At 40.2% G+C, this 27,650-nt stretch overlaps 1 protein-coding gene across 5 annotated transcripts in view; it reads right to left on the reverse strand.

Moving 5' to 3' along the window:
* RHOT1 (ras homolog family member T1) overlaps positions 1–27,650 on the reverse strand; it is a 61,427-nt gene that overhangs the window by 30,139 nt on the left and 3,638 nt on the right. For all 5 annotated transcript variants that reach the window (XM_045984620.1, XM_045984621.1, XM_045984622.1 and 2 more), the window contains exons 2-8: positions 13,915–13,973; positions 11,976–12,057; positions 8,847–8,890; positions 8,504–8,557; positions 8,318–8,370; positions 3,213–3,321; positions 2,801–2,902 (exon numbers count right to left, since the gene is read on the reverse strand). In XM_045984620.1, coding sequence (XP_045840576.1) covers positions 2,801–2,902; positions 3,213–3,321; positions 8,318–8,370; positions 8,504–8,557; positions 8,847–8,890; positions 11,976–12,057; positions 13,915–13,973 — 503 coding nt within the window. The remainder of the gene's footprint in view (positions 1–2,800; positions 2,903–3,212; positions 3,322–8,317; positions 8,371–8,503; positions 8,558–8,846; positions 8,891–11,975; positions 12,058–13,914; positions 13,974–27,650) is intronic.

Here is a 27,650-nt window from a genome sequence, read left to right on the forward strand (position 1 = left end):
AAGTCATAACGGGGTCGGCGCGCTCAGCGGTGCGCACACAGCAGAGGGAGGGGAGCACACCACACGAGGGCTCTGCGGCAGCTACTCGTGCCTTTGCGGCACGAAAGCAGTCACAGACAAACAGAAAAGGACGAGTGTGGCCGTGTCACAGGAAAATGTAATTCATGAACGATGAAATGGAAAGTCATCGAATTTTCCCATATAATAAAATATTTTTTCTTCAGATTTTTTTCCCAAACAGTGAAAAACGTGTAGTAAATAAATTCTTAGCTCACAGGCTGTACAAAAACAGGTGGCAGGCCAATTTGGTCCATAAGCCAAAGCCTGGCAGCCACTCACCGATACTATAAACTTTCCCTAGAAAAAATGTGCAACTTTTATTTTTTAAAAACTCAACAATAAGAAGGTAATTCAGGGGTGCCTGGGTGGCTCAGTGGGTTAAGCCTCTGCCTTCAGCTCAGGTCATGATCTCAGGGTCCTGGGATCGAGCCCCGCATCGGGCTCTCTGCTCAGCAGGGAGCCTGCTTCTTCCCTCTCTCTCTGCCTGCCTCTCTGCCTACTTGTCATCTCTCTCTCTCTCTCTCTGTCAAATAAATAAATAAATAAATCTTTTTTTTTTAAAGGGTAATTCAATTAAGACAGGGGCAAAAACTGAAATAAACATTTCTCCATATACAACAGTCAATAAGCACATGATGTTCAACATCATTAAGTTATCAGCAAAATGCAAATCAAAACAACCATCACTAGGATGGCTGTTATAAAGTGTGTACACAGACACACACACACACACAGGAAAATAACAGGTACTGACATGGCAAAGACATGGAGAAATTGGAACCTGCCATTCAGTTTGGTGATTCCAAATAAGTTAAAGAGAACTAGCATGTGACCTAGAAATTCACTCCTCAATATACAGTCAAAAGAAATGGAAAGAGGTATTCGAACTTCTGTATGAATGTTAATTGCAGCTCTATTCACAATAATCAAAAAATGGAAGCAACCCACATGTCAATCAACAGATGAACAGATAAACAAAATCTGGTATACCTGTACAAGTCTATTGCAGGGGCGCCTGGGTGGCTCAGTCAGTTGAGTGGCCAACTCTTAGTTTTGGCTCAGGTCATGATGTCAGGGTCCTGGGATCGAGCCCCGCATCAGGCTCTCTGCTTAGTGTGGAGTCTGCTTGAGGATTCTCTCTCTCCTCTCCCTATACCCCTCTCCCCAGCTCAGGAGTGCGTGCACACCCATGCACAGTCTCTCTCTCTCTCTCAAATAAATAAATAAATCTTAAAAAAAAGTCTATGGCAAATAGGTGAAGGGGATTAAGGGTTCATTCATTCAACAATTCATTTTTAAATATTTTATTTATTCATATGACAGAGATAGAGAGAGCATGTGAGAGCACAAGCAGGGGGAGTGGCAGAGGGGCAGGGAGAAGCAGAATCCCCGTTGAGCAGGGAGCCGGATGCAGGGCTCAATCCCAAGACCCAGGGATCATCACCCAGGACCCAGGGATCATCACCCAAGCCAAAGGCAGACGCTTAACTGACTGAGCCACCCAGGCACCCCAAGGGTACATTTAATATGATGAGCACAGAGTAACATAAAGATAACTTCTGAATCACGGTATCGTACACCTGAAACTAATACATCACGGTACATTAATTATACTGGAATTAAAAAACAAATACATAAATTCTTTTAAAAAGACAAAAGTCTATAGCAAATATTGCTAAATTTTAGATATTGCTGTTTCTTAGCTATGAAACAAAAAGGATTATTCAAATTGTGTTACATGCTGTACCTGTGTCAATTGATTACACAAGGTTTTCTTTTTTTTTTTTTTTAAGATTTTATTCATTCATTTGACAGAGAGAGATCACAAGTAGGCAGAGGGGCAGGCAGAGAGAGAGAAATGGAGGCAGGCTCCCTGCCGAGCAGAGAGCCTGACACAGGGCTCAATCCCAGGACCCTGGGATCATGACCTGAGCCGAAGGCAGAGGCTTTAACCCACTGAGCCACCCAGGTGCCCCTACACAAGGTTTTCATTTGTGTGTTTTTAAGTCTGTGAACTTTACACTAGCAAAATAAGTAGGCTATTAGGTAAATCTTCAGACTTTGCTATTTGTTTTTAAAGATTTATCTATTTATTTATTTATTTGACAGAGAGAGAGATACAAGTAGGCAGAGAGGCAGGCGGGGGTTGGGGGGAGCAGGCTCCCTGCTGAGCAGAGAGCCTGATTTGGGGCTCGATCCCAGGACCCGAAGATCATGACCTGAGCTGAAGGCAGAGGCTTAACCCACTGAGCCACCCAGGTGCCCCCGCTGCTGTTTGTTTTAATTGCATTTCCTGAAATACTATTTGATCTGGAATACTATTCACAGTATTAAACATGAATGTCTTTGAAATACCTAGAAAAATTGTTTTTGGATTTTTTTTTTTAAGATAAGGACTTTTTTTTTTTTTTTTTAAGACTGTATTCATTCATTTGTCAGAAATAGAGAGAGCACAAGCAGGGGGAACAGTATGCAGAGCAGGCAGAGGGAAAAGGAAGGCTCCTCACCAAGCAAGAAACCCGATATGGGGCTCAATCCCAGGACCCCGGGATCATGACCAAAGCCGAAGGCAGATGCTCAACCAACTGAGTCCCCCAGGAGTCCCCTAATTGTTTAACAGACAATAAATTTAAATTTCAGCAGTTTAGAAGAATACTCAGGAGTTACTAAAAATCACTACTAGAGTTACTACCTACATATTCCAGGCCCTACTACCACAGCCTGGGGGGCAGGGGTTTACCTCTTTCTCCTCTGGGCAGTACAGGGGCCCTGTAGGATGAAGAACAGCTTTCTGTGCATAATAAAAGAGCTCTGATATGTTCTTCAGGTTTTTTGCTGAACACTGAAAAAAAAGTTTAAAATGTTATATTCTGAAAGCAATGACAGGAGCTAAAAACAATTTTTAAACTATCGATGTAAGGTAATAACAAGATTCCTTGAAGAAAGAAAAACTTTTCCTTGTTGAAATCACAGTATTAATGTCTACAAACGACTCAGAAGACAATTCTGCATTCTCTTTTGTATTTGGTTTACATGACTTCACAAACAGCAGGAAATGTATTCCATCCCACACCTTCTCACATCCTATTTTAAACCACAGTTTAGTGAGAATTCACCAGCAGTACATTTCTAAATCAAATGGTAAGGCATACCTCCACACAGGTTTCGATTTCTGTGTACTGGTTCATAATGGGAAGGATGGTCTCCATACTACTGTATTCTACCAGATCAGATTTGTTCCCAACCAATATCAAAGGCAGCCTGAAAAAGCAGGATATATTGAATAAGGAAAGCAGAAGATCTAAAATATCTATTTTAAAGTGTATAATAACCATTCTAATTAACTTCACTTAATCCCCCAACATGAACCTGCTACTGTAGTCAGTTCCAGTCCCCTAGACAGCATGTTCATGTTCAACAAATATTTACTAAGTACTTTTAAAAAATTTTTGAAAGTTAATTTATTTTCTTTAGTAATCTCTACACCCGACCTGGGGCTTGAACTCATGACCCCGAGATTAAGTCATGTGCTCTTCTGACTGAGCCACCAGGCACCCCTACTGAATATTTCTTATAAGCCAGGTACTGTTCTAAGCATGAAGGATACAAGACAGACAAGGTCTTTGTGCATTCTAATAGTGAAAAATCAGAAAATGGACAATAAGCAAATAAACAATACACTTTCCAATTCCACAAGTGCAATGAAGAAAGTAAATAGGGGGATATGGGACAGTCATGGGAGGGGGCTAATTATATGGCAATCAGGAGAAAATCTCTCTGACAAGGTGGCATCTGAGCCAAGGAATGAGGATGAGACAGAATGGGCCCTGTGAAGAGGAAGGAAAGAGCTGTGCAAGAAGGGACAGTGTGCACAAAGGGCTCAAACTGAAAACACACCCTGGTGAGTCCAAAGAACAGAAAACTATCAGAGTGGGTGGAGAGTACTAAGCAAAGGGAAAGAGCTATGTAAAGGGGCTGGAAAGTGGAGCAAAGGCCAGACACATAAGGTCTGGTGGTAGGGATTGTGCGTTTTATTTTAAGTGTAGAACAGGAAGCCAGTGAAGAATTAGGAATAGGGACACAATATGATCTGATCAACATTTTATTTTATTTTAAAGATTTTATTTATTTATTTGACAGAGAGAGAGATCACAAGTAGGCAGAAAGGCAGGCAGAGAGAGAGGGGGAAGCAGGCTCCCACTGAGCAGAGAGCCCGATATTGGGCTCGATCCCAAGACCCTGAGATCATGACCTGAGCTGGAGGCAGAGACTTAACCCACTGAGCCACCCAGGTGCCCCTGATCAACATTTTCAAATGAGTCATATGTTGCCTTTTGGAGATACAGATTGAAATACTGACAATATGATTTGTTCAAAATGATCCTAATGGGAGGAGTAATCAATGAAACAAGACTGGCCATGAACTGACAACTGTTGACACCGGCGACAGATACGGAGGGAATCATTAGACCATCTTTTCTACTTTTGTGTCTGATTTTTTTTCAATAATAAAAAGCTTTTTAAAATGTGGTAGCTGGGTTAGGACAGTGAAGATGGAGAGAAAGAATTCAGATTTGAGGGTTGTTTTTTTTTTTTAAAGATCTTATTTATTTGAGACAAAGAGAGTGAGCACAAGCATGGAGAGCAGCAGGCAGAGAGAGAAGGAGACAGAAGCTCTCCGCTAACCCTGCCTAATGGCTTGATCCCAGGATCCCAGGATCCCAGGATCATGACCTGAGCTGAAGGCAGAGTCTCAAGGGACTGAGCCACCCAGGTGCCTCTGGAGATCAATTTTAGAGGCAGAACTGATAGGAACAAGTGGTAGATTAGACATGGAGGTTGAGGGCAAGGTAGAAACCAAGAAAAATACATAGGTTTTTGGCTGGACAAAATTAAGTAGATCTCCTGAGTCACAAAAGATTGATTCAGGGGCGGGGGGGACAGTGGGGAGTAGGCAGGGAATTAAGGATTTTGTGTCTGACAGGCCTATCAGAAATCTAAATGGGGATTATCAAAGAGAGCTAGTCTAGTAGGGAACTGTTATTGTATATCCTGCAAGAGAGCTTGGAGAAACAGCAAATCATTTTGCTGGAACTCCAAAGAGCAAGAGAAATTCTTACGTGCATTTATTTATGTCCCCCCACCCCCCAACATGGGGGGTATGGGTAAAGGGATTGGCCCATTATATAATCCAAATATACATTCCTAACAAAGACAGGAGGGTCTCCAAAAATGTAGTGGTTTGCAATTAAAGGTGTATAGAAATAATTTATGGAGCTTCAAAAAATACGTATGTCCAAGCCCTACTCCAAACCTACAGATTCTAAAACTCCAGGGGTGGGGAAAACGCACCTATATTCTTTGAAAGCACCTCAGCTGACAGTGATGTGCATCCCTGATTAAAAATCACTGTGACAGGCGCCTGGGTGGCTCAGTGGGTTAAGCCTCTGCTTTCAGCTCAGGTCATGATCCCAGGGTTCTGAGATCGAGCCCCGAATCGGGCTCTCTGCTCAGCAGGGGGCCTGCTTCCCTTCCTCTCTCTCTGCCTTCCTCGCTGCCTACTTGTGATCTCTGTCTGTCAAATAAATAAAACAAACCTTAAAAAAAAAAATCACTCTGGGGGACACCTGGGTGGCTCAGTGGGTTAAGCCTCTGCCTTTAGCTCAGGTCATGATCTCAGGGTCCTGGGATCAAGCCCCACATCGGGCTCTCTGCTCAGCAGGGAGCCTGCTTCCCCCCCTCCCTGCCTCCACCTACTTGTGATCTCTGTCTGTCAAATAAATAAATAAATAAAATCTTAAAAAAAAAAAAAAAAAACCACTGTGACTACTAGTTACGAGGAATAATGAAAAAAAATTCATAGATATTTCCTAGAGGAACAAAAATTGAGGTTAGTAGAATCTATATGTATGATATGTGAGTCTCCTAGGAAGCAAATCAAATAGGAATGTTACAGGAAATAGGGGGAGATCTTTTATAATTTCCCAAGTTAAGCCATGTGGGTTGAGTCCATCTATACCCAAAGCTGATGCTAAAGTGCCTTCATAACCCAATCTCTTTAAATGGGCCTTTGTAATAGTACAGCACAAATCATGTCTTACTAGTTTTTTAATCTTCAGTATCATTAATATCTGGCTAATGGTATTTTACTAATTAAATGTTTGCTAAATGAAGGTTCTTCCTTCTCAGCAAAAAATGATTTATATTTCCATTACCACAGGATGAATGTAGGCGTATGAGTGTGTATACATACAGGCAGAAGGGGGGGAAAGGGTGTCTCCCCCTCAAACTTCCAAAAGAGGAAAAATATTAAATATTGAGATTTGACACACCTGTCACAAATTCAGGAGATTAACAAACTGTGGAAACATTTTAGTTATGTCAGCCTTGTGCATCTTCTTATGGTATGTAATTGTGGTATTTTCTGTTTTATAGTTTAAGGAATTACTTACCTGTATTTATTAAACATACTTATTCCAATTAAAAAAAAAAGAACGACTGTGACAACAGTGCACGAAAGTCCTACCGAAAACATATGTGCAACAAACATAAACTTAAGGTATGAGGCTCAGGAAGATGTTACTGGGAAAGCGTAAGGTCCATATAATAAAGAAACAGACCCCCTTGGGCCAAGTAAAGCACAAGAAAATAAGTATGCTCATATGATTCGGAGAGGGGGAAAAAAAAAACAGCCACATCTGAGAAAACTCAATTTGATCTTCAAATGTTAAAAGCCAATTTCAGAGGATACCAAAAGGGCCACAAAACTAGCCACAGAATTTTAGGAAGCTGTCAGAGTGAAACTAATTTTTTTTAAATCAGGGGTCCAACCTGGTGCTTGATAAAGAGTCCAGAAAAACTGCCTTCTCTGAAGAGTCCCCCGTGGAAACAGCTCAAGCGTACAGCAAGAAGACCAAGGGTCAGGAGCATGTAACTGTGGGCCCCTCGAAGGCAACCCTAGCTGACAGGCCCTTCCGTGTTGATGGAAATGATGTTTATCCAGACTGTCCACTACTGTACCCACCAGCCACAAGTGGCTACTAAGTATGTGAAATGTGGCTATATGTATCCAAGGAACTGAATTTTTAGCTTTATTTAATTTTACTTAATTTGCAGTTAAATCGCCACAACTGACTAGAGTCGACTACAGTAGACAGCACAGCTCTACGGGGTTACTGTCGCCTTTTCACCTTGTCAGGAAGTCATTTCAAAGTTTAAAACTATGACCAAGAGGAGCCATCAGAGCTCAAGACACAGTCACAAAGTCTCCCTCTGTAAATACATGAGCCAGGGTCAACGACCAAGTTCATCTGGTTAGGACCAAGGCAAAAAAATGTCCAGCCCAGAGAGAAATCTAAAAAATTAAATAAAGGATCAGATGTGTACAATACACAGATACTAGTCTGATCTTCCTAATGTTTAAGAATGCCTCATAAATAACATGTTCCATTAAATAATAGTGCAAGAAAAATTTCTGGTTTCCATTTGCCTTAAAAATGAAAATACTTATACCCAGAACTATCATTCTGTTCATATGAAAAATACAGGTGTGTGCTCTTACTTCTTCCCATCACACATTATCTTCCAAAGAATTTCCAAGAAATTTCCCTCTATACATTTCTAATAAAGATCTCCAGTGATCTTTAGAGAACTTATAAAGCAGTACAAGAGCATTATTTCGCTGGATTCTCAAAATTACCACATGCAGCCAAGACTGGCATTAGCCTCGTCTCCACTACAGAGGAGGAAGGAAGGCTCAATGAAGTCAAGTGGATTAAGCCAGATCTCAGAGGACACTCGCTCTTCTCCCAGTCCCGTGCCCTTACACACACCATCCTGTAAACAATCAGTGATAAGGGGAAACTGTTCCTCACCCAAGGGGCACCTCCACAGAGAAGGCAATTACGATACAGATAAAGAGGAATTCTAAAATGGAGACTTCCTAAGCACTGGTTTGAGAAAAAGAAATAATGGAAGATCAATGATCAAAATATTTAAGGTCAGAAGTTATAAATCACTCTAGTACCAGAACTTGGTTTTCTGCTTTGCTCACAAATATATGTGTTGCCTCAAATAATTCCTCCCAAAACCAGCGTCTGTGAAGAAAGAGAGAAAGACCTATAGGTAAAGCAAACGTGGCAAATGTTAACTAGTGGATGTAAGTGAAGGGTTTACAGGTGTTCACTGTACTATTTCTTGCAACTTTTCTCTAAGTTTGAAATTTTTCAATACAAAGTTTCAGAGGAAAAAAATATACCTGCTGTCTTTGTCCGTTCTTTCATTTATGAGAGGAATCCATCGACTTGTTACCTAAAAAGAAAATCAACAAAAGCTAAGCCACAGTGAGGATCTTCTCTGAAAACTCTAAATGGAAGATCAGTTTTAAAAGTGCACCCATAGAAATTTAACTTCAGATACACTGAAGAAAGTCACACGCTCATACCTTATCGATAGAATGCTTGTTGTTAACAGCATAAACTATGCAGATGACATTAGCCTACAAGAAAAAATTAAGAAATTAATGGTATTTTTAAACAACACAAATGTAACTTGTAGCATCTAAATTAACATATTTGGGCCAAAGGAAGACTAAAATTTGAAACCTAAAAAAACCTTCCACACTTAGCACACCTCCAAGAGGAAAGAGTTCCTAAGAACTTACTGCAAAAATACATAATCAAAGTCAGCAGTTAACAACAAAGAATTGAAAAGACCTAAGAGAGAATAAACAAGACACTCACAAAATCATCACAAAAAAACCCCTACAGCTATTTCTTTAAACTCACCTGTGATATCTCTTGATGAAGCTGTTCATCACTCTGTTCTGCTTCTACAAATGACAAAGTAAAAAAAGTGTTCATTATTTTAAACATTTTCATAAAAACTAATGGCCAAGCTAACATCTACATGGCACGCATCCAACATCCTTCATCCCTCATGTCATTTACATAGTGTAGAGCCAGATGAGGTGCCAAAGACAAGGGCAAGCCAGGGAAAGGAAAGAGCTGGACTAAGATAAGGAAGCTGGCTGGCACTGAAAGACAAGTCTACCAGGGATTAACTCAGGCACGAAGAGCAGAAGGCATTGTGTGATAAATCTAGGCCAGCATCTGATCCAGACCTGAGACGGGTCAGGCCAAAGAGATCAGAAACCCAAGCTAGAAGACTAGGTGCTGTGCGGTCAGAAGCCCAGACAGAGAGTCCATACACACAGGGTCAGAAGCCCAGGTGAGAATCTGGGCAATACAAGCTTAAGAGCTTGTATCTTAAGAGAGCAGGCCCCAGAAACAAACCCCAAGCATGATAGTGATGAGTCAAGAGTTCCTTTTCCAGCACGTATCTCTGGCTGGAATGGGTCTCAAATGGTGGATATGCATATGACCCCAGAGTGCAGGGGATATGCATGATGAGAGCTCCGATGAAAAAGCATACAAATGAATGGGGTGCCTGGGTGGCACAGTCAGTGAAGCGTCCGACTCTTGGTTTCAGCTCAGGTCATGATCTCAGGGTTAAGAAATCAAGCCCTGCACTGGGCTCTGCACTTAGCGGGGAGTCTGCTTGATTCCCTGCCCCTCTGGCTTTTGCTCTCTCTCACTCAAATAAATAAATTTTTTAAAAAGCATTCAAATGAAGAGAAACACAGTAATGGACATTAATGTAGATTACCTTATATTAAATATTCTCCTCCCCCCAAATGCCTGTTATTTCTGACATACAAACTAATACCATACATGAGCATAATGATATTTTAATTTATGCTAAATAACTGGCCATATTTTAAATATCTTTTCGTGTGCTGAGTAATCAATGGGTAATGGCTTCAACTCCAATGCGGTAAGAGAATAATTTTGTAAATGAAGCAGGTTATAAGGCTGACTGCCACAGAAAGCGTCCAACCTCCTCAGCTTCTGGTATAGTGCTGTCTAGCAGCTGGACGAGCAAGCCATGTATGTCATTTTTAATGTTGCCATAGTCACATTAAAAAAATCAAAACGATGGGATACGTGGGTGGCTCAAGTGTTTGACTCTTGATTTTGGCTCAGGTCATGATCTCAGGGTCGTAGGATCAAGCCCCATGACAGGTTCTGCACTGGGTGTGGAACCTGCTTAAGGTTCTCTCTCCCCCTCTCCCTATGCCCCTTTCCCGCTCAAACAGTAAAAAGGAACAGGCAAAAGCACATTTTCATTTAATCCAAGGTATCAAAAATATTAAAGGTTTAACACGTACTCAACAAAAGAATTATGATGAGATTTACATTCTTTTTCTCACACCAAGTCTTTTTTTTTTTTTAAGATTTTATTTATTTATTTATTTGACAGACAGAGATCACAAGTAGGCAGAAGCAGGCAGAGAAAGAGAAGGAAGCAGGCTCCCCGCCAAGCAGAGAGCCCGATGCGGAGCATGATCCCAGGACCTTGGGATCGTGACGTGAGCCGAAGGCAGAGGCTTAACCCACTGAGCCACCCAGGCGCCCCTCATACCAACTCTCTAATTCCACCTGTATTTTATACTTATAGCACTTCTCAGCTTATACTAGTCAAATTTTAGGAGTTCGATAATCGTAGGTATTAGACTGCACAGTCCTGGTATTTCACTTTTTTTTTTTTTTAAGATTTTATTTATTTATTTGACAGAGAGAGATCACAAGTAGGCAGAGAGGCAGGCAGAGAGAGTGAGAGGGAAGCAGGCTCCCTGCCGAGCAGAGAGCCCGATGCGGGACTCGATCCCAGGACCCCGAGATCATGACCTGAGCCGAAGGCAGCGGCTTAAACCACTGAGCCACCCAGGCGCCCTGGTATTTCATTTTTAAAGTATGTGGAATACCAGCTTAGGAAAACAAAGTATTACCAATGTAATTATGCCATTCTTACAAACAGATTTTATTTTTTAGAGCAGTTTTAAATGTACAGCAAAACTGAGTAGAAGGTACGGAGATTCCCCATATGCCTACTGCCCCCACATAGCTACCCACTTTATGAACATACCCCATCAGAGTGGTCCATCTGTTACAACTGACTCCAACGTGGGGATCGAACACACAAACCCAAGATCAAGAGTCACACTCTCTACCAACTGAGCCAGCCAGGCACCCCTCCTTTTTTTTTTTTTTTTTTTTTTTAAAAAGAAGTCCCAGAACAGAGCAAAATAATTTAGTGATTAAAAAGTAAGTCCTAGGGGCACTTGGGTGGCTCAGTTGTTAAGCATCCACCTTTGGCTCAGGTCATGATCACAGAGTCCTGGGATCGAGCTCCACGTCAGGCTCTCTGCTCAGCAGTGAGCCTGCTTCTCCCTCTGCCTGCCACTCTCTCTCTCTCCCCCATCCCCGTCTGCAAATAAAAAAATAAAATCTTTGAAAGGAAAAAAAAGTAAATACTAGTGGGTAGAAAATTTTTAAATTATTAAAGCAATACAAATGTGCTTCTATTATCAGATAATGTAAGCAAGTTGACAACTGTTTTAACTGTTATTCTGGGGAGGGGACAATTCTGATAAATTAAAGAACAAATTTAGAACTCAACAAATTCTCAAACTCAGAACTCTTTCTATATCATCAGAGCATTCCTGAATGCCTGATAACAAAATTAATCCAGAACTTACCTCTGCAAACATGCCAAGTCAAGGAGGGTAATGATTTATCTACTACTCGTCATTTACCATCACTCTTTCTTTTTCATTATTATGGAACCCAGCTTAGAAGATCTAGGACAGAGAACTACAAGACGGAGGCTTTATGTGGGGTGTGGGGTAGGGGTTGGCGGGGAGATATAAATGAGACAAGATTAGGAAATGATTATTTATTGCTAGAGAAAAAGGAACCCTATCCTGGCACATTTTTTAAAGCTCAGTATGTACTCCTTTTTTGAGGACTATTCAATTAACCCTGCAGCTTCACCCACAAGAGGATATTCATTACCTGAGTAATCTACGATGTGTGTTGGAACTCTCTCAGGGGTGACATCAGCTGGAATGGTAATTTCTTCTGCGCGGGGAGGAACCTTCATTTGCAAACAAACACAGAGAAGAAAAGAAAAAAAACTTTCAGCTTTTATCCATCAAACTTGTTAACAGATCATGTAAATTCACCTATATATTAGCCCCTTCCACCCATACTTATCCTTCCAAGATTTATTATACTTTTAAATGCTTATTTTTTGTGTTTGAACCCACAACCTTGAGATCAAGACATGAGATCAAGAGCTGGATGCACAACCCAGTTGCCCAGGTACCCCAATAAACACTTCTTTTAAAAAAGCATGCGCATTTAGGGGTGCCGGGGTGGCTCAGTGGGGTTGAGCCTCTGCCTTAGGCTCAGGTCATGATCTCGGGGTCCTGGGATCAAGCCCTGCACCTGGCTCTCTGCTCAACGGGGAGCCTGCTTCCCCCTCTCTCTCTGCCTGCCTCTCTGCCTACTTGTGATCTCTCTCTGTCAAATAAATAGATAAAATCTTTAAAAAAAAAAAAAGCATGCACATTTCTGCTTGTGTGAGCACAGGACATATTAAGTATATTTCAGTTCTAACACGGCCTAAAACAATACCTAAATTAATTCAGTGTTTCAAACATTTGATTTTTAAAATGCTATTTTCATTCCATTTTGTTGATGCTTAAGATACTCTACAAATGAGTAGCTATCTTAATCCAAAGCAATTCTCAAATAAAACAATAAATTATCAAAATTTATTTCTTCTAGAAGATAACTGATTGGCTACATAAGCCTTATTAAATGACTCCATTTTTTTGGGAAGACTGTATGATTTTTTAAAACCAATTAAAAACCTCTTATCCATACCCAAGAGGACTATGCTAAAATGACAATTCTAAACTCAGTTCAATGATCATAGAAAACTTTTAGGTATTATACTCCAAGTGAGCATATGATGATGATACACTTCATTCCACAAATTAAGTAATTACTTATTTCAGTATCTTATTTAAGAGGGGCGGGAAAAGCAAAAGAAACAATGAATGGTCATAGTGACACTTGTAATTGTTGAAAACACTACCATATAATATACCAAATTCCTGTCCAAACAATGAAATTATACAGATATTCCTAACTAAACAAGAGGAAAGAAAAGGGAAATGCAAACTATGGGACTAATAATACCAACTACGTGAAGAGAATAAATAGTGTTCATCCCATTTGCATCAATCCCATTCCCCAAAACAAAATTTACCTAACTTTACCTAAGGCCTTAGCCAACAGTCCCTCATTCTGGAACACAAATATATTGCAGTAATCATAAAATCACCTTACTCTACTATTAACCTTACCTCCTTTGAGACACACAACAATCCTTTCAGTGGTGTTATGAATTAGTTTCTTCATTTGTAAAATGATGTAATGAATAACATGAAAGGTTCTCAGATATGTGGTCGGAATCCTAGGGGTTCTAATGCCTCAAAGACCAGGGAGTGTCAGATGGAAGGCAGGTGGGGAGCCAGCCAGAGGTTTCACCCTTATTTCAACTAAAGGAATACTCGCCTATTTTATATTTTGGGGTTATGAATAACATTTTATTTTTAGGAAAGGATTAACAGCTTAGATGATCTGTAATAGCCCTTCCAGCTCCCATTTTACAGATGGGACAACTAAGGCACAGAGATGACAAATGTCCTAGCCAAGATCCAAAGGAGGAAAAGGAAAGGACTTAGTGAACCCGGATCTGGTTTGATTCTTGCTCCTGCGCTACGTTTCAGGGATGCCCTGTGTAAACTGATATGAGCCCTTTTAAAGTCACAGCTGTCGGAAAGGAAACACCTGCCAAAAAAGTGCAGAACTTATTTCACTTCAACTCAATTTTGATAAATTAAAAAGATTTCAAATGTAGAAAAGACATAAAAATGTTTACCTCTTCTGGGAATTCTTCACTGACCAGAGACATAATCAGTGATGTCTTCCCAACTCTAGCTGTGAAAACAAACATCTTTATTTTAATAATAAAGTGTCCAGGTTCTCCATAAGCTCAAATTCAACAACCACACAGCAGAGTCTGTTATTCATTAGCTAAAATCAGAGGCATCCAAATCACCCAGTTTTAGTACAATGCTTAAAGTTTATCTTTTTTTCTGTTTAGAAAAGTTACACATGCCCATTGTTTAAAACTAAAAAATTACCAAAATACATAAAAGCAAAAATCTTCTCCCAAATCCCTTTTTACCAGTTTAGTATATGAAGTCTCCCAGATTTTTTCCTTGGTTATGTTATTATAATAATTCACCACACACTTTACTAGTAGAATCGCAGCATTCATACTATTTTACAATCTTTCCTTATCGTTTAACTATGTACTTGGGTAGCATTCCATGTCCATATGAAAAATTTCCTGAGATGAGTGAAGGTACAGTTATTATGTAATAAACACAGAGTTTTATTGGAGATGATGAAAGAGTTTTAGATAGAAAAAATGCTGATAGAAAAAATTCACAACACTGTGAATGTATTTAACACCCCTTAACCAGACTCTCAAAAATGGTTAAAATGTCAAACCATATTTCTTAAATATTTTACCACAATTTTTAAAAATAGCAACAGGAAATCCATTTTATATTAATATAAAAGATCTCTTACATTATTTCTTGACAGCTGTATAAGAATCCATCATAAGACATGTCCTAATTTATTAATGCAGTCTTTTTTTTTTTTTAATATTTTATTCATTTATTTGACAGAGAGAGAGAGATCACAAGTAGGCAGAGAGGCAGGCAGAGAGAGAGGAGGAAGCAGGCTCCCTGCGGAGCAGAGAGCCCGATGCGGGGCTCGATCCCAGGACCCTGAGATCATGACCTGAGCCGAAGGCAGCGGCTTAATCCACTGAGCCACCCAGGCGCCCCATTAATGCAGTCTTCTAACGATGAGCACTGTTCAAGTTTTTGCCTTTATAAACAATGCTGCAATGAATATTTCTACAGGGTAAATTCCTAGAAGTGAACTCGTTAGCATGCATAATCTTCTTTATTTTTAATAACTATTGTTAAATCACCTCCAAAAAAGAACAAGCTAACTTACATCCTCACCAAGAGAAGATAAGTGTGTCTGCTTTGGACATCCTTACATTCTTTCTTTTTTTAGCTTATCGTATAGAAAAACTTAGTGAAGGCAAAAGTAGCTTTCCTGTTAAATTTTCTAACCTAACAAGATTTTTTTTTCTAGCAAGATTTTTAATGCACAAACTTAAAAATCTTCATTTTCATTTGGAAATTTCATTTCCATTCCCATCACTTTCTGATCATATACATTCAACTGCATCAACTAAATCCTTTTGTGATTCTAGAGGAAAACGATCCACCTGTCTATTAATCTCTGCCATAACGGCAAATTAGTTTCCAAAGGTAAAGCCTAAATATGAAAGAACTGGAAAATCTTAAAGTGAAGAAAAGTCACATTTCTTTTTTAAAATGACTAAAAGAAACAGTGATGAAAACCACAAGTCAAGTCTCCGGAAAAATAATGAATGGCTTGAAAAGAAAAAAAAGAGTGAGGGCCAAAACCACCTAGAGGGTGTGCTGCAAACAAGTGTTGCTGGTGGAGGCTCAGAGTAGACTGAGTGACAGGTATCTTCTAACTCAGATTTCTGAGGATCTTTTCAGTTTACTCGTGTTTGAAGGCTTGGGCCTTTTTAGCAGCTGACTATAAGATAACAGTTCTCTGAGTTCCAACCATGTCAGTGAATCCAGAGCCCATCTCAAAGAACCACTAGAATACAGTTATCAATGTCCCCTGCAAAAATGTTCAGATGAAGAACCTGGGACCCAGAAACAGCGAATTCTCAAGGGCTCACAAAAAAATGAGTTGCAGACTTAAGAGAATAACCCATCTTTCTGATGGCTAAGCCAGTGTTCTCTTTCCTGCGACATACTTTAAAAAAATATTAAGACATGGGGCACCTGGGTGGCTCAGTCTGTTAGGTGTCAGCCTTTGGCTCTGGTCATGATCCCAGGGTCCTGGGATCAAGTCCCGCATCTGGTTCCCTGCTCAGCAGGGAGCCTGCTTCTCCCTCTCCCTATGCCTCCTGCTCCCTCTTGCACACTTGCTCGCTCTTTTTCTCTCTCCCAAATAAATAAAATCTTAAAAAAGAATTTAAAAATATTAAGACAATAATACAGAGAAGAAATGATAGCCCCTAAAGTCAACAAGCACTACATACACAAAAACTATATAAATTAATTAAAATATTCACTGATTCACTGGTGACTAATCCAGCAGCTCTGGTTCCACTTTTTTTTTTTTAACTTATTTTGAGAAAGTATCGACTTACAGAAATATTGCAAAAATAGTACAAAGGAGTCATATCTATTCTTTAACCAAATCCCTCAAGTGTTAACATTATCATTCCTTTCCTCGCCCCTACTCTTTAAACCATTTAAGAGTAAGTTGTAGATGCCCCTTTACCCTTAAGCACCTTAAGTATGTATTTCCTAAAGACGAGATCATTCTCTTCCATAACCACGGTGCACTGTCAAGATCAGGAAATTAACACTAACAGTGCTATTATCTACTCTGTCAACCTTATTTCACATCTCACCATTTGTCCCATTACCATCTTTTATAGAAAAGAAAAATCTTTTTCTTCCCCCAGGATCAAATGTTGCATTTGGTCATCAAGTCTCCTTAGTCTTTAGTCTGGAAGAGTTCCTCTTTTTATCTTTCATGGCCTCAGCATTAAAAAAAAAAAACAAAAAAAAAAAAACCAAGTCATTTAATTTATAGACTCTCTCTCAATTGGGTTTGTATGATGTTATCTCATAATTAATTTCAGGTTTTGCATTCTGAGAAGGAACATTCCAGAAATGATACTGTATCCCTCAAAGTGCATCACAGCAGAAGGGAGACTATGTCAATTTGTCTTACTAATGGTGATGTTAATTGTCATCACTTGGAGGACGTGGTATCTGCAGGTTATTATCATTCCCTTTGTAATTGATAAGTATCCTGTGAGACTACAAGCCGCTACAGTCAACTGTTAAGTTGAGACTATGTGAATACTGTTTCTCATCAAACTTTCATCTACTGGTTTTAGCAGCCATTCATGATTCTTGTCTCGTGTTGCTTTAGTGGTGGTTATGTGGTGGTGTTTCTATTGTCCTTCTACATTACTTTGCATTTTGCTTTAAGCAAAAACTCCCTTCTGATTCATATCAGCACGGTCTCATGGATTCCTACACTATTCTACGCGTTATGACCCACTACTGCCATTATTTGGAGGCTCAAATTGTTCCATTTTACTCCGAAAAAATGACATTTATGCAGGTATAAATCAGGATTACTCTATGACCTCATTTTATAAATAAGTATGTATTCACACTGGAAAAAAACAACAACCCCGAAGGATCTATGCACCACCAACAGTCATCTCTGAAGTAAATGTAATTGCAACGTTCTTTGTGCTTTTGTACTTCTGCATCTTTCCCCAATGTTCTACAACAAATATAAACAATTTTTGCTACTAGAAAATGTTAACAAGTACTATTTTTAAAAGTCACTATTTAGTAGTAAAAATTGGCATGTTGTTAAATTTATAGATGGCAGGGTGTCTGGGTGGCTCAGTTGGTTAAGTATCCAACTCTTGATCTGAGCTCAGGTCTCGATCTCAGGGTTGCGAGTTCAAGCCCGTGCCTACTTAAAAATTTTTTTTACAAAGGGCAACTAAAATTTACCTAAAGATTGGCATGTTAAATGCATTCTTTCACCCCTTCAAGAAATATTTCTTGAGGACTTCTATAGATCAGGCACTATTCCTGGTGCTGGGGATACACCTGATCAAGGCACTAGTTCTTCCCTATTTTTACACTCATGGAGATGATATACCAACAGATTTATGAGATTTTCACCAAAAAAGAGCATTCTTTCTACATATCAGGACAAAAAGCAAAAACTCAAAAACTGGCCATGCTTGATTTACCCTTCCTCTGTACTGAGCATTCAAATTCTGTCAAATTTTCCTCTGAAATTTTTAATATTAATTCCTTCCTCTCCGTTCCCACCTTTCTGTAATTAGGGTATTTTCTATCCCTTCCTCCAACCTCTCCTCTTATTAAAATCCATCAGAATACAAATGGCAACCCTTCTCCCTTAGACATCTTTTCATTTTCTAACTCATCTGATCAAAAGCCTTGACTCTCAATTACCTACCACATCAAGGTGAAACATTCTGCTGGCCTTTAAAAATCATGCATAATTTAATGCCACCTCATCTATCTAATCTCATTTTCCACTATTTCCACATGCATGATTTGCTCAAATAAGGCCATTCTGCTTTGTGTAAGCACAAACAGACTATTATGGATCTTGCCTCCTCACACGGTTTTCTTCATCTAACACATCGTTCCCTCTCCCTCCTCTGCTTTTCCAAATGTTAACCATCTCTCAAGGGCAGCACAAATTCTACCTCTTCCCTAAAAACATCCCAGGGCAACTGTACCCCTCCCTTTCCTTCTTTGGACTACTTCTGTGCCACATAACTGAACACTAAACCGTTATGAATACAAGCTACAAACTTAACATGTCTGCATCTACAGTAACATAATAATCAAATATTTGATAATGAACTGAATTTTCTAATTTTATATGAGTGGGAGAAAGACCTCTAGCACAGCAGCCAGACTGAATTATCTGACTTACTTTCTCCTTGCCCAAGAACGACAGCATTGCTATCATTTCAGCCCTGCCATTTAGGAAACTAAGTTCTACCTTGTGGAGCTTCTGGAACTATCCCATGCAAAGTTTTTCTTAACAGCAGTTGAAGAGCTAGGAACTGTAGGGTAACTTCTAAGGGGAAAAATACATTCTAAAATTACTCTGTGCAATTTATGTTTAGTAAAAAATAATTAATGTTGAAATTGCCAACAATATTAAAGGAGGGCATGATGTAATAAAGAATCCATCCGGTCTTTGTCCCCACCCAGTTTCTAGCACAGAACTTCAAAATCCCTTGGAAGTTCCTATATGATAGGAGTGTCTTTTGTTACAGTCTCTTTCAACAAACTTGAGTTTATCCTGATTAGATAGGAGAGCCTAGAGCCTAGAGAGCTTTAGGATGGGGACTGGTTGTCATAAAAACCAACCATGTGATTAGTGGGTTGGAACTTTCAGCCCCACCCCAAAACCCAGCAGCTGGTAGGATGAAGGCCAGAGCGAGCCCACAGATTGAGTTCAATCACATAGTCAATGATTTAATCAATCATGCCTACATAATGAATCCCCATAAAAAAAAACTCTGGACATCAAAGCTCAGGGGAGTTTCCTAGTTGGTGAACATAATGATGAACCAGGAAGGTGGCACACTCTGACTCCATAAGGACAGATGCTCCCGTGCTCAGGATCCTACAAGACCTTGTCCTACATACCTCTTAATTTGGCTGTTCATTTGTGTAAATGTAAGTATAGCACTTTCCTGAGTTCCATGAGTTGTTCTAGTGAATTATGAAACATAAGGGGGTTGCAGGAAGCTTCAAACTTGTAGTCAGCCAAGAAGTGTGGGTAATCTAGGGATCCCAGTTGTAGTTGGGGTCTAAAGTAAGGGTAGGGACACCTGGATGGCTCAGTCAGTTAAGCATCTGCCTTCGGCTCAGGTCATGAGGGAGCCTGCTTCTCCCTCTCCCTTTGCCAGCCGTTCCCTCTGCTTGTGCTCTCTCTGTCAAATAAGTAAATATAATCTTTAAAAAGAATAATAAAGTAAGGGTAATCTTGTTGGGGACCTTGGACTTCAACTTGTAGGATCTGATGCTAACTCAGGGTAGTGTCAAAATTGAACTGAATTGTAGAACACTCAGAAAATTGTCAGAATGAAGAGGGCACGACAGTTTTGTATTTATGAGAAGTAGAGATGGCTCAAAAACTGAGAAACACTGTAATAGACCTTCTATCCAAGAGTACAAGTTCCATTCTGGCATATTTGCCCATGTCTGGACAAATTAGGGAAAAAAAGATCATACAGACAGTATGAACTTATGGTTTTACACGACCCATCTTCCTTGTGCAGACTCCTGTTAATTCATTTGCTCAGTATTTACGTGATTGTCTTCCAAGTACGAAGGCTAAACTTACATACTCTGTGGGATAATATGGAAAATGTATTAAACAAGATAGATAAAATTGCTATGGAAGAGGCAGGGATCAAACGCTATGCTCGATCGTGCTTGAAAAAAGGGAAAGGGGGCAGGAAGGCTGGGAAGAGAAAGGGATATTTTCTGCTCTAAACATAGCAGAAAATAAAAAAGTTCATAAAAGCAGCGTTTAGTTTGATCTCAAGGAGGAAAAACCGAGTAATGAGCTGAGACATGTAGGTTTAAAGACAGTGCTGTGCATGTGTAGCACCTAGGCAAACATCCAGCATATCATCAGTGATCTCCTGAAGGACTTCCTAGACCTCCTGGATGAAAACTTTACTTTTCCTACCAGCTACTGAGTGTCTGGAAAGACTAAGGAACAAGAATTTCATTATCACCCACAGGAAATTCCACAAGGGCAGAGAATGTGTCTTTCTTGCTCATTACTGAATCTTAGCTCCTAGCAAATGCTCTTAGTAAATGCAACTTACGGCTTAGTGGTTAAGAGCACAGATTTGAAATTTAGGAAAGTGGGGCACCTGGGTGGCTCAATCAAGTGTCTGCCTTTGGCACAGGTCATGATCCCAGGATCCTGGGATGGAGCCCCAGGGCAGTCTCCCTGCTCAGCGGGAAACCTGCTTCTCCTTCTCCCTCGCCTTCTCCCCTGCTTGTGTTTCCTTTCTCGCTGTCTCTCTTTCTGTCAAATAAATAAATAAAATCTTTAAAAAAAAAATTTAGGAAAGTGGTTGTTTACTTTTGAGAGAAAGAGAAGGAAATAAATACAAGGGGCTTCAACTGATTGGTAATGTCTTCTTTAAGTGATGGGTATTTGTTATATTATTCTGTATACCTTTGATATAAATATTTCACCAAAAAAAAAAAAATAAAGGTTTTGAAATCAGTCAAGACTAGACAGAAACCTTAGTCCCAGTGCTTACTAGCTGTGTTTCCCCAGGCAAGTCGTCAAGCCTCAGTTTACTCATCTATATAACACTGAACAGCTGCAGGTGAGTTGGTAAGAGGATTAATTACAATGACAGATACATAATGCTCAGCACAATACCTGGCAAACATTAAATACACAAATGGCATTTGTCGTGATGATCATAATCACGGTTTAAATTAAAGGTGTTAAGTGAGCACTAGAATGGGCCAGATAATTTGGATTTGGGCATCAGCTTTCTAATTAGCAGTATAACCTTGAGTTGTCACTGACTCTCTCCGGGCCCCAATTTTCTCATCAGTTTAAAAAAAAAAAAAGACTAGATGCTATCAGTGCTTATCCTCTGTGATTAATCTACACTATCGTGTAGCACACCTTTAGAAGACTGGCCTGTAACAGATGAAAAAGTGCACATTACATGTACCTTACAGTGATGTACCTTAGAGTGTCCCAGGCTCACTGGGTTGGGCCTCTGCCTTCGGCTCAGGTCATGATCTCAGGGTCTGGGATCGAGTCCCACATCGGGCTCTCTGCTCAGCAGCGAGCCTGCTTACCCCCTCCTCTCTACCTGCCTCTCTATCTACTTGTGATCTCTCTATATCAAATAAATAAAATCTTTAAAAAAAAAAAAGAAAAAGTGCACATTACATGTACCTTACAGTGATGTACCTTAGAGTGTCCCAATAATGGCAGACAGATCCCCAAACTGTATGTTACCTATTTCGTGTATGGGAAAGTGATTTGTCAGGAACATTCACCTACTATAAGAACAAGGTAGGACTCTCCAAGGCAATATGGGGTCCAGAAATTTCTAGAACTTGCTGACTAACAATCAGCATTTCGTAACTTTTTTTCTTAAGTAACTCCTTTCAGCGTGGCCTTATTTAGGGTCCCAGAAACCCCAACCCTTCAGCTAGCTCAAGGTAACATTCATCTCCAAATCCACAGTAGTCCATTCTAATTATTGATTACATACATGATTACGCACAGTGAAGGCCAAACAGTTATCTTAACATGAACCAAGCCACTGCCTTATTTCAGCTTCAGAAAACCTAGAACTTGGACCTCCCGCCTATTGTTTACTCTTGGCAACTGAAGCTGCTGCCGAGCAAGAAGAATGTTGCATTTGGGAAAGAGCCCTAATAAAGTTCCTTGCAAAGAGTGATGCTGTCTGATTTAAGGCAACACACAGCAGGGCTGCCTGAGGGTCACCTGACAGGAGGTTGCCTCTGCTGTGAGTCCAGTGAAGTCCACCAGGCCCTGTACTATACACTATTTTAGTGAGTAATAAAACTCCCAAGTACTGAAAACAACAAACCTTCCAGGAGATCCAATGCTTGTACAATTCCTGTAACCTTTTAACTTCTGGGTCTTTCTCACCCGCGTGGAGATGGCTTTTTTTTCCTAGTGTCTCCAAAAACCCACAGCTAACACCAGCACAGATGTTCGCAGAAACTGTTCCATTTCTGCAGAGCTTTTACATCTCTACATTCTTATCGTTGATCAACTATGTTAAGAATGGGAAAAATGAATCAGATGTTCAATAACTCAGATGCTTCTTGATACTTGCTTGGTCCTTGAGAAATCTATCTGTGTTAATACCTTTCAGACCTTGATTCCTCTCACAATCCCCTTTTTAGAACACTTTTTTATTTTTTTATAAGATTTTATTTATTTGAGAGGGAGAGAGAGAGAGAGAGAGCAAATGCATGAGCAGGGGGAGGGAGAAGCAGGCTTCCCGCTGAGCAGGGAGACCAAGGTGGGGTTCGATTCCAGGACCCTGGACTCATGACCTGAGCCGAAGGCAGACGCTTAATGACTGCGCCACCCAGGCACCCCTAGAATTACCATTTTAAAAATTTTGCTTGTATCATACCACTCCAAAGCCCTCACCAGTTTCAGAAGAAACCTACCTAACTTTTAATCCACACCTGGAAATGTTCAACAAAAATGATCAAAATGAAGTCACACACCAACATTAAAAGGCCTATTAATTTCCAAGAAAACTAAAGACTTACTGCTCCTTATTCACAACCACGCAGGCCCTCAACAGGCGTTCCATGTTACTTTTAAAGTCCCTTCCCTCACCACAACCCTTCCGTGTCATCCATTCTTCCTCGTCGCTCTGCTTAAAACTCATGAGTACAGCCCTTTTCCTGCCCATTGTCCCTGTCTGCTTTTCCCATGGACCCCTTACAATTCCTCGGGGTAGTTTCAGAAGGGAAAGACCAACATTCTGAGGACATTCCGATTTCTTCACCACTCTCAACAAGGCAGCTCTGGACACCGGTGCAGCAGCAGGCTCTGGCCCAAGTCCAAACCTGCCACCAGCTCCATTCCAACAGGGCAGGCCTCAGGGACAGAGGAGGAAAACCCCCGGCAAGAGAAAAGGGCACCATAACTACAACAATTAAAGAGCTTTACTTACGCTTGATCATACAGACATACAGACGGTGACGCCAAAAGTGAGAATCATTCAATTTGAGCTCTTTTTTTTTTTTTTAAGATTTTATTCATTTGACAGAGATCATAAGCAGGCAGAGAGGCAGGCAGGGAAGAGGGGGAAGCAGGCTCCCCGCCTGCTCGTTCCCAGGACCCTGGGATCATGACCCAAGCCGCAGGCAGAAGCTTTAACACACCGAACCACCTAGGCGCCCCCAATTTGAGCTCTTTTTATGGATACTACCACTTAGAGTGTGGTACTTTTATTTATTTACTCATTCATATTCTGCCTCACCTATTAAAAAAAAAAATCTGAGGCGGTTTAGTACTCCCTGCAATATAACAATTCCATCTAGTTTCTGAAGTAACTGTACAGCAGACCTTTTAAAAATCAAAAAACAGGAATTTCTCCCACATAAAAATCCAAGAGGGATTTCCTCTTTTAAAAAAAAAGTTGAAAATTAGAGCAAGAGAGACAGATTACAGTGAACTTGGGGAGAAAATTAGTACATTTTCATTAGTATCATTTTGGGTTTCCTTTTGGAAGAGCAGTAAGATGATAGCTACTTTAACTAATAAAAGATTGGCAGATGTGATTCAGTTAAGAAATGCTTCAGTGAATCTAAACTAGAGCTTTTTGGTTCCTTTAAGGCCTAACCACCTAACCCTGAATGAGACCATAAAAGAAACAGGCAAGCAGCAGGTTTAAAATTACAATAGGCCACTAATTTTAGACTAATTTTAACTGAGAAATAAATGAGTACCTTAAAAACAATGAAAACATTTTAGAATATTAAAATTTAAAAACTATTTGAACAAGACTACAATCCAAAAGCCCCTTGACAATGGCAGATCTGAGTATAAAGACTACATATTTTCGGGGCACCTGGGTGGCTCAGTGGGTTAAGGCCTCTGCCTTCGGCTCAGGTCATAGTCTCAGGGTCCTGGGATCAGGCCCCGCCTTGGGCTCTCTGCTCAGTGGGAGCCTGCTTCCTCCTCTCTCCCTGCCTGCCTCTCTGACTACTTGTGATCTCTGTCTATCAAATAAATAAATAAAATCTTTAAAAAAAAAAAAAAGACTACATATTTTCAACAGCTTCAAAAATAATTTCCATAAAGGAACGAACTTCTCTCATTACTGTACCCATTAAATTTTATATTTAATACAAATACCATATATACCTACATAATTTTATAACAAATAATTTATTAATAAAATATAACATGTAAAAATATAATTGAAAGATATTTAACAAAAATATTATTATGGAGAACAAAAAATTCTTGTTAGCCAACCACCTAACAGTCTCTATTTCCTCTCTTTTGCCTGAGAAACACTGAAGTAATCTCTAAAAACAAAAGGCACGGTCACAATTATCCCCAGAGAGGGAAGGCCTTCTGATCAGTTCAACACAACATGTCCCAGTGCTGCCTGAGACGCCATGCTTCTAAGTAGGTCATCCACGGGAAACACAACTCATCACTATAGAACAAATTATCGAGATTCATCCAGGCTAAAAATTTCTTTGTCTTTTCATCACATCTTTTGAACATCTAGTTCTAAATGACAGCAAATTCCTAATATTCATGAAGCAGAAATAACATTTTTTGGTTCTAATTACCATCTTGCCAGCCATATTGGCTATTTTTCTTGTTAACAAACACCCCGTGTTTCAAGTGGAAAAGGGACCTACTCATTTTTATCTGCTGCTCCTTACGTAGCCTTGTCGGCTCTTCCTAAATTATGTAATTAGAATATCGGGGATGAGGAGGGTGACCATGGAGTTACAATTTTAACTGGGAAACTTTACCATTTGGGGCAATAGCTGAGTACTGTTCCAAAGGAAAATTTCATTGACCCCATGCAGACTATTTGGGCTGCAGGAGAACAAACGTCACGGTCCATCCCTGTCCTTTGAACTAGATCAACCCTAGCGCTCAACCAGTGCCAGAGGAACAAAAAGACAGATGCGTGATACACATGCGAGAATGACATAGAACAGACTTCCTATGAACAGAAGAGACTCTTCAGACTAGGCTTGAACATCGTTGGTCACAAACTATCACCCTGGTACTAAACATGGTATAACTGAAACTGGAGGAGTTTAGTCTTCAAGTATCATTTAACAAAGACCAGAATGGAAAGCAATGTGGCTTTAAAGGGACTGCAGAGGGGTGCCTGGGTGGCTCAGTGGGTTAAAGCCTCTACCTTTGGCTCAGGTCATGATCCCAGGGTCCTGGGATCGACCTGCATGGGGGGGATGTCTCTGCTCAGCGGGGTGCCTGCTTCCCCTCTCTTTCTGCCTGCCTCTCTGCCTACTTGTGATCTCTGTCTGTCAAATAAATAAATAAAATCTTCTTTAAAAAAATAAAATAAAAAATAAAGGGACTGCAGAAAGGTTTTTTTTCTAACAACATAAATGCTAGGTTATTACTGAAGTTTCTTTGATTCTTTTTTTTTTTTTAAGATTTTATTTATTTGACAGAGAGAGATCAAAAGTAGGCAGAGAGGCAGGCAGAGAGAGAGGAGGAAGCAGGCTCCCCGCTGAGCAGAGAGCCCGATGCAGGGCTCCATCCCAGGACCCCGGGATCATGACCTGAGCCAAAGGCAAAGGCTTTAACCCACTGAGCCACCCAGGCACCCCAGTTTCTTTGATTCTTATTCCTACTTTATGCCTGAAGGATCTTTCCCAATCCCACTAAGATGACTGCTGGTATTTCAAGTAGTAGCTGACATCTTTTGGCAAAAAAATATAACTGGTGGCAGCCAAGACACAGAATAGACATGACACTGTCATTAGAAGTCACTGGTCTACTTTACTGCCAGAATATAGGAATCTCCCAGGCAAAACCAAGCTAAGGACCTGGAACAAGACACTGGACGAACGCTGCCCTCAAATGCTAACAAAACACACATCAGATTGGACTTAAGAAAGGAAAATGGTCAAATGTTTATGACTAAGAGGACTGGTTTGGAAAACAAGGATAGGCCAAATAAATGGAACTAACTTGAACTCATTCATTCTTCCAAAAGCTATGGATGACCTGGAGCACCTGGATGGCTCAGCAGGTTAAGCCTCCCAGTCTTGATTTTGGCTCAAGTCATGATCTCAAGGTCATAAGATTAAGCCCCGCAACCAGCTCTGTACTGAGCATGGAGCCTGGTTGGGATTCTCTCTCTCCGAATCAGCACCCCTCCCCCACAGTTCGCTTGTACACACTCTCTCTTTCTCTCTCTCAAAAAAACAAAAACTACAGGTGATCTTTAAACAACGCAGAGGTTAAAGGCACCAACCAACTCCCATATCCCCAGCAGTCCCAAGTCCTCAGATAATTTTTGACTCCCCAAAACTTAACTACTAACAACTACTGTTGACTGGAAGCCTTACTGATTACATAGTCTATTAATACATATTTTGTATGTTATATGTATTATATACTACATTCTTACAATAAAGTAAGCTGAAGAAAAAAAATGTGATTAAGAAAATCATAAGAGGGGCGACTGAGTGGCTCAGTGGGTTAAAGCCTCTGCCTTCGGCTCAGGTCATGATCTCAGGGTCCTGGGATTGAGCCCCCCAATGGGGCTCTCTGCTCAGCAGGGAGCCTGCTTCCCTTCCTCTCTGTCTGACTCTCTGCCTACTTGTTATCTCTCTGTCAAATAAATAAATAAAATCTTTAAAAAAATACATTTACAGTACTGTAACACAAAAAAAATCCCTATATCAACGGACCCACACAGTTCAAACCCATGTTGTCCAGGGTCAAGCGCATTTGAGTGCCTACTTTGCGCCAGGCCCACTCTAGGCACTGGGGATACAGCAATGAACAAGACAAAGCCTCTGCCCTCATGAAGCTTACTATCCAGCCCAAAAAACAAGTGAACGCAGGGAAGAATTGCCTGAGTCAGGGCCTTCTTGTCAAGAGAGCAGTAGAGAGCAGTGCACAAGTAAAGCCAGGGCCAGATTGTGATGGACTTGGCAGGCCTGCATTAAAAAGTCTGGACTTTATTCTAAGTCAAATTAGAAATCATCAAAGAATTTTAAAAACGGGTAACAGGATCTGAGATATTTTTTAAAGATGATTCTGCCTGTTACATAGAGAATAGACAGAATTAGAAGCAGGGAGACCAGTTAAGGAGAGAGATTACAAAAG

This window comes from Meles meles, chromosome 18 (assembly GCF_922984935.1).
Source record: "Meles meles chromosome 18, mMelMel3.1 paternal haplotype, whole genome shotgun sequence".
Classification (NCBI taxonomy): domain Eukaryota; kingdom Metazoa; phylum Chordata; class Mammalia; order Carnivora; family Mustelidae; genus Meles; species Meles meles.